We start from the raw sequence: 8,428 nt of genomic DNA, 5'->3' as shown, positions 1-8,428 counted from the left end.
CATTTTTTAATGTATACATAGATTCATCACCCTAAAAAATTCTTATTACCTCTAATATTAATAATTCCATTATATCTTTTAATTTTTTAATCAAATTTTAGATCAAAATAATTAAACAGATAAAAAAATTCCAAATAATAATGTAATTAAATTAAACATTGTTAGAAGTAATGACTCTGGTAACTCCCCATGAAAAATTAAATTATAATTAATTTTATTGTTTAAAAACATATTATCAGATGTCACAGAGTAATTTTACTTTTTGTTTGTTTGTTTTTCTTAAATACAATAATACATTTTTTATGAAATTATTTGTTATTTGTTTTGGAGTTTTTTGGGGCATATTTTATGATCAAATTGCTTAGAATCTAGTAGATATTTGTTAGAATCACAAATTTGAGTTGTGAACTTTCCACACTTGCTCAGGGATTTTTCAGAGTGTTGAATCCATCTTTGCAATCAAAAACACAATTTAAACAATAAAAGATCACAATTTAATAAAAAATATTTTGTTCTATTCTGGCCAAAAACTCTAAAACTTTTTTCCCCCTGGGAGAAGGAAAAAACCAACATTTTTCATTAAAGTGAAAATTGTTTACATATATCCATATACAAATAGCTATATGCAATTATTACATCAACAAAATCGAGTGTCAATTCTAACCTGTATTTACACAATACATATAGAAATTGTTCCTCTAATAGTTCAAAAATGGAATGATCACAACTCGTAGACATGTATCTCTAAAAACTCATATTGCTAGTTGATTGTTAATGACATCTTCCCTCTGTCCACTAGCGCTTGTTCCTTGTGTTCCTAAAAAAACTTAAAGCCTTTTTGTTGACCTACACCCTTCTTTGATGACAGATTCACCTCCTTGTTTAATTCCCTGTATATACGGTGGAAGGTAATATCCCTGAAAGACGATGCCAAGGTTTGATCCTCTACTTCCAATTGTGGATAGATGATACCTCAAGTGCCTCCTTATCATTTACCCAATCAATGCAAAATCTAGAATCTCCAAACACTATTAAAGAGGCAATCTTTTGCCTATTCGGTGGAAGGTAATATCCCTGAAAGACGATGCCAAGGTTTGATCCTCTACTTCCAATTGTGGATAGATGATACCTCAAGTGCCTCCTTATCATTTACCCAATCAATGCAAAATCTAGAATCTCCAAACACTATTAAAGAGGCAATCTTTTGCCTATTCGCAAAGAATAATATGCTCTATAGAACAAATAATTCTGCGCAAGTATTTGTACCCTCTCCAATTTCTGAGAAAATTTTGTAACTATGATTCTCTAATAAAAATATAATTCCTCCACTCCCACAGTGTGACAATTTTGAAGCCCTATCAAAATAAGCATTTGGAAAAGAATTAGCAAGTTCATGGGACTAGTTCCTCCTAATAATTTTATGTTTCTCCTCTGAACTAGACTCCGTAAAGTAAGCAACTACTTTCACAAAGCTCAAAAGGAAATAAAGCACCTTCCCCTAAAAAAATGTTTGAGTTTTTCTTTCTCCATATGCACCAACAGATGAACAATGGACTATGAAAGTGCTTTCTAAACGTGATGTTTCATCATCCAATATGCAAACAATCATTGAGAGAGGCCGAAACCCAAACTGAATTGATATCAAGAAAATGTAACACCCCTTCCCAAATACTTTTATAGCAAAAGAGAAAAGTAAAAATAAATATCGAATTGATTCATCCTTAATTAAACGCATGTCACATCCACCAGGCCCACTAATACTGTGCTTCAAAGTATCCCATACAAGAATAGTAAATATTTTTAGTTTCAACGATGCTTTCCAAATCCAAATATTTTTCAACAACCACATTCTATCATCATAACAATAAGTGTGATTTGCCAATACCCAACCAGATATACCGATTTCGTTTCCCTATCAAAGTGTCAGCATGATATGAGGGGAGGTGGTGGTTTTAACATATACCCAAACGTGTCAAAACGTAGCAAACGTATCTGGTCTGTGCATGTGATGAAGGCTTGGCGGAAATTACTGGTCGGAGGCATCATTATTTCGTCGTGCGTGGGACCCTCTAAAGGGTCGAGGCGTACTGATTTTTCGATATAAGTAAGAGCAAAGGAAGCTGACATCGCAGTTGTCAATATTATCATTACTGGAAGAATTGTGTTGGTATTGGAATTGGAGTAGATTTGCATTACAGGCATAGGTCTGTCTGCCATGGCTAATAAGGGTGAGGAGGAATCTACCAGAGCAACTGCAATTATTGAATCCAGGCACACTGTTTTGGCTAAGTTCAAACCAGAGCTTTCTTCCCAAGAGCTTCAACAACTCATTAGGGAACTTGAAGAGCTTTGCTGTCACCTTGATTTCATTAAATCTTTTGAATGGTGAACTTATATTTTTACATCAAAATGTTTTAGTTTTCTTGTTTTTCCTGTCTGCTTCCTCTGTTTTCGATGATTTGGTTTGATATAATCAAAATATATGGTTGGATAAAAAAAATTGTTATCACATATATCGTTGGATAAAAACATTTGTTTTGTGATAACAGAGTAACAGATTTGGGTCCATCACACTAGTTTTGTTTTAGTTTGTTATTGTTTTTTTCTTTCTTCAATTTTTAATGATTTAGTTAATTATAGGTTAACTTTCAGATTTTTGTAATTCATATGGATAATGAAATTATCTTTAGAGTTAATTATATTAATGAAAAACAACTTAAACAGATTTTTTTGTTTGATATTAATTAAATTTTGTTGTTTGTGATAACAGGGGAACAGATTTGGGACAGGTGAAGAGACAAAAGGGGTTCACTCATATATTTGTGATAACATTTTCTGGGCCAGAAGGACTGGGTGCCTACGTTTCTCATCCTCTCCATAAATCCTATGCCGAAAAGTTCATGGCTTCCATTGAAGACATCCTCATTCTTGATTACTCGCCATTGTCTGTGAAGTCTGGTTGACGTTGCTGTTCAGTGCATGTTTCATTTCTGTTATGAAAATTTGGTTTCTTCAATAATCACTTCTATCCTCCATGGGGGCTGTGAAGAAGCAGCCACTGAAATCAAAGCTCAGTGTATAATTGCTGTGATTTGTATAATTGCTGTGATTTGTATAAAAGGAGTGATGGAACTCTGTGTTTGTTTGTTTGCATCACAAATATGGAATGGAATAGAAGAGAAGATAGCCTTTCTTGTTTTCTCTGGATTTTTTTTCTTTAATTGGACTGAGATGAAGATAAGTGAACATTTAGTTGCAGTGGCCTTTTATGATATCAAAGAAATTACACTTTGGCTTTTTATTATGATATCAAAGAAATTACACTTTGGCTTTTTATTATGATATCAAAGAAATTACACTTTGGCTTTTTATTGGACAGATCAAGTGTAAATGTCAGGATTTTTTTTAAATAATGTGTTTACCATTAGTTTATTATCTTTTTATTTTTATTTTTAATAGTTTTGATATACATATAAACAATAGTTAGTTTACTATCTCAGAGTCTTGTCACCCATACTTCAATACTGTAGAAGGATATAAGCAATATGAAAGCAAGTCTCATCACCAACTTCTACCTTTATAGTGTATTTGGAATCTATAATGTAGAAAGATACAAACAATATAAAAGCAAATCTCATCACCAACTCCTATCTCTATAGTGTATTTGGAATCTATTTACAATAGTCTCACCAATATTAAGTTATTATCTTACTATTTATTTATCCAATTTATTAAATTACTGTCTCACTATATTTTTATTAGATAACAATAAAATAATATTCAATAAATATAATGAGATATTTAATTTACGGCATAATACTTAACATTTGCTCTCTATATATGAAAAAAAAAACTTATTAATAAAAATAATTAGATTTTTTATTAAAAAAAATAATCTTAATTTCCTTGGATTTTTTTATCATTACTCTTTTTTAATTAGATCACAAAAAATAAAAATAAAAATTAATGATAACTCAACTTCAACCTAACTCACATTTATTCATCAATACAAATACAAAAAATATATAAAAATAAATAAACAAATACATTACTTTTTTAGTTACATCACAAAAGATTAAAAAACAAAATCCATATTTATATATTGATAAATTAACTTCAACCTAACTCACATTTATTCACAAATACAAATATATATATAAATAAATACATTTATTTATATAAAAATAAATAAACCAATACATTTCTTAAATAAATAAACCAATACATTTCTTTTTTTATTTTTATATAAAAATAAGAAAGGCCAGTGTTTTTGTATATTTGAATTAAAGCCATTGAAGAAATTAATGCAATGGAGCAGCGACAACGAGGTTTCGAGAACAGTGATAAATAAGAATTGAATAAAAATAATTAGATTTTTTATTAAAAAAAATAATCTTAATTTCCTTGGATTTTTTTATCATTACTTTTTTTAATTACATCACAAAAAATAAAAATAAAAATTAATGATAACTCAACTTCAACCTAACTCACATTTATTCATCAACACAAATACAATATATATATATAAATAAATAAACCAATACATTACTTTTTTTAGTTACATCACAAAAGGTTAAAAAACAAAATCCATATTTATATATTGATAACTTAACGTCAACCTAACTCACATTTATTCACAAATACAAATATATATAAAAATAAATAAAGGCCAGTATTTTTGTATATTTGAATTAAAGCCATTGAAGAAATTAATGCAATGGAGCAGCGACAACGAGGTTTCGAGAACAGTGATAAATAAGATTTGAATAAGTTTTCATATTTTCATTAATGCTCATTAGAGATTTTAATCCAATGAAGCAACTGCACTGAAGTTTCGACAAACAGTGATATATAATATAATAGCTATTTCATGGGGCTTTGTTTAATTAGTTAATCATTTATTGCCATAAAAAAACTGAATTATATTAATTTAATTTAGTTAATTAAGATAATTAACATTTTCAAATTTACAATCAAGAGTATTGGAGATAAATGCAAATAATTTTCTTTTTAAAAATAGAAAAATATATAAGACATTCATGTTAAGCTCCATTAATTTTTTAACCACTGCTCCCTACAATTATGGAAGTAAACTGCAGTGTTTCCTTAATTTATGGAAACTAACTGCAGTAATCTCCTTAAATTAAGGAAATCAACTGCAATTAATAAATTTATTGTTGGGAGCTACTGAAGTGGTCCATTACTCCATCTGGAGTTCTCTACCTTGATCTGTGGAACCTCTGACACATAGCCATCAGAATCTTGATGGGAGCTTGGCTATAAATCTATCTGTTTGGTCCCCAAGCTTGCATCTCAATTCCCTTCAGTTTTTACACCATCTAGCTGAGAGAGCATAGCTTGGAAGTGCCTTCAGATTTTCTGTATTCTTTTCTTTTGCTTAGAAGAAGCTGGAGTATTGTTTTCAGTAAAGAAGCAAGTGGACTGTGGTTTGCAGCAAGAACGTCATCAATGGCTGGAGGTAATTTAATTTTCTGAGCATTAAGTTTTAATGATTCTTTAGTTTTTCCGCATATAGAATCGTTGTTGCAAAATTTTATTACATATAGAATCGCTGTTGCAAATCTTTACAACATTGGTATCAGAGCCCAGAATTTACCTCTGCCTTGGTGTGCGATTCGAATAGCATTATACCCCTGATTGGTTTCACCACTAATTGTTTCAGTTAAGCTTGACAGCGTAGCCTAATTGTCAACTTTTTTTCCCCATTTCCTGTTTCGTTTTCATGGGAAAGCTTTAATTCAAATGGCGGTTAATATATTTGGGCATTTTGAAACCGCCAAATTTGACCTGTTCGAGTTGAAAATTCCAACACTGTTAACTGTGGCACAGAAGAAGAAAAGGGGAGTGCAGTGCGTATTTTATGGTTTGGATTTTAATTGTGAAAAATATCCAATCTATTTTCGTCAATATAGCTTTGACTTATTCATTAAAATTTCTGTTCAATGGCAGCCCTCCACACATCTAATATGGCTTTACCCTTTCCACTATATGGCTTTCCCTTCCGTTTCAAGTATTTATGGAGCGCAGTGGCATGTAAAAAATATCCAATCTATTTTCGTCAATATAGCTTTGACTTATTCATTAAAATTTCTGTTCAATGGCAGCCCTCCACACATCTAATATGGCTTTACCCTTTCCACTATATGGCTTTCCCTTCCGTTTCAAGTATTTATGGAGCGCAGTGGCATGTATAATACTTCGTATAAACATGTTTTGATAACCCACTGCATTGTGATATTTACGTATTTAAATGGCTTTATCCTTTCCACGCTAACGCTTGAATGAATGGACAAAAGTAGCACGTAAGGTTTTAACTGTGTGGCTTTATTCCATTCTTAGGGTATCGCAAGATTTTTTATTTTTATTTTATTTTGAGCCTCGGATATGGTGAAAATTATCAGACTTGTTTTATTCTCAACTGAAATGCCAATGCTTTGAAGAGTTGGTCCTTAAAAGCCTTACTGGGTGCTGACTGCATTGGAATAATTGCTTATATATAACTAAAAGGCCAAGGAAAACCTGTGAAATATTTGTGTAGAATTTTGTAAATGCGTTGTTCAGCACTTTAAATATTCTATGTTGTATCATATGATATTGCGTCAGGGTATAGTAGCCATTTATTTTTTATAATTTTTATTACATATTTATTGTAAAATTTACATTCCGCTTGCATCATAGATAATTGGAAGCATCTAAATTCAGTCGATTTCAATTTAAGACTTTGATGTTTTTACTAATCCAGAGACTGAGAGCACTAAATGTTAAGATGGGGAATTACGTAATTTACATTGCTTGTTTAACGCTCAACTTTATCTTCTGCATCTCAGTTTTCTACTCTTTGGAACTGTATTGCAAGAGTACATTTATAATAATGAACATTTGTAATTAAAGAAGAAATAAGAAATGGTTTATTTCTCATTTGGGCATTTTTGATTCTATGTTTATTTCAAATGAAGTTCAGATTTAGCGTTGTTGAAATTTAATTTTAATTTTATTTATCTTGTGAACAAAATAGCTTGTTTGCTGCTCTATTTTTTGTTTTGTTTATAAATTGAACAATCAATTTGCAGTCATTTACGGTAATGCTGACTGCTTTAACCTTAATTTTGATTTTGTGAAGAATTATTACAGTTATATGGAGTTTATTTAAAATGTCATTTTGACTTACTCCTTTCAGTAAACATTATTTTTTCTCTCTGGTTAAGCTTTGTTTATGCAACAAAAATAATGTCTAGTGATCCATATAATTTTAATTAATTAGAGAATAGCCACAACATCTTTAATTAAATAAAATTATATATTGGTTCGATCACATAAAGATTATTTAGACATTAAATTGTAATTAATTAGACTAAATATAATAAATTTTATCCCACAGGAATAATTAATATATTTATGTAATTAATTAGGATAAAATTTCATAACCTACCCACAGGAGTTATGAATTAATAAGTTTTATCATAAAGTTTTATTGAATCTGTTTGAATTGAAAATTTAGCCCACAGGCAATTTTTATGTCATTAGATTCAATTTTGAGCATGATTTACATTGGTAAAACATGAAATTTTATCTAAGCCTCAATTTTAACATAAGCATGTAATTTTTAATTTTGATACAGCTGTAAAACTTGCAAATTTCTCTGAAATTCGTTGTGACATTCCCGAACTTAAGGGAGATAACTATAAGGTTTGGAAGGAGAGGATTCTCCTTCATTTAGGATGGATGGACATAGATTATGCTATTAGGAAAGATGAACCATCGGCACTCACAAATACCAGCACTGCAGCGGACATCACGCTTTATAAACGATGGGAGCGATCCAATCGTCTAAGCATGATGTTCATTAAGACTAAAATTTCAGTGTTGGTATTCGTGGTTCCGTTGATCAGCATGAAAAGGTCTGAGACTTGTTGAAGGCCATTGATGATCAATTCGTCACTTCAGACAAGGCACTAGCAAGCACCCTAATCATGAAGTTCTCATCCCTAAGGCTCACCAGTGTGAAAGGTGTGCGCGAGCACATCATGCAGATGAGGGACACTGTGGCTCAATTGAAGAAACTCGAGGTTGATATATCGGAGTCCTTCCTAGTGCACTACATCCTGAACACCCTTCCGCACCAATATGGACCTTTCAAAATCTCATACAACACACATAAAGATAAATGGTCAATTAATGAACTTATGACCATGTGTGTTCAAGAGGAAGAGAGACTGGTGATGGAACTGGGAGAGAGTGCAATGCTGGCAACGCGTGGAAAGGGAAAATCTCAAGCCAATCGGAAAGGGAAAGGTAAAGTACCTCCCCAAGTCGATATCAAGAAGGATTCCAAGTGTTTCTTCTGTAAAAAGAAGGGACACATGAAGAAGGAATGCGCCAAATTTCAGAAATGGCTTGCGGACAAAGG

At 31.2% G+C, this 8,428-nt stretch overlaps 1 protein-coding gene across 1 annotated transcript; it reads left to right on the top strand.

Moving 5' to 3' along the window:
- The first annotated feature begins 2,131 nt into the window (after nt 1-2,131).
- On the top strand, nt 2,132-3,200 carry LOC149151902 (stress-response A/B barrel domain-containing protein HS1-like). Its single transcript, XM_089445125.1, has 2 exons — nt 2,132-2,385; nt 2,771-3,200. Exons 1-2 carry the CDS (start codon nt 2,216-2,218, stop codon nt 2,961-2,963), a joined length of 363 nt encoding a protein of 120 aa, XP_089301251.1. The 5' UTR covers nt 2,132-2,215; the 3' UTR covers nt 2,964-3,200.
- Nucleotides 3,201-8,428: the final 5,228 nt, after the last annotated feature.

The sequence above is a fragment of the Pinus tabuliformis genome, chromosome 9, assembly GCF_031772625.1.
Source record: "Pinus tabuliformis cultivar Carrire ecotype Pingquan chromosome 9, CPIR1, whole genome shotgun sequence".
Taxonomy (NCBI): domain Eukaryota; kingdom Viridiplantae; phylum Streptophyta; class Pinopsida; order Pinales; family Pinaceae; genus Pinus; species Pinus tabuliformis.
Note: the sequence above shows the minus strand (reverse complement) of the source record. Positions and strands in the feature narration are given on the sequence as shown.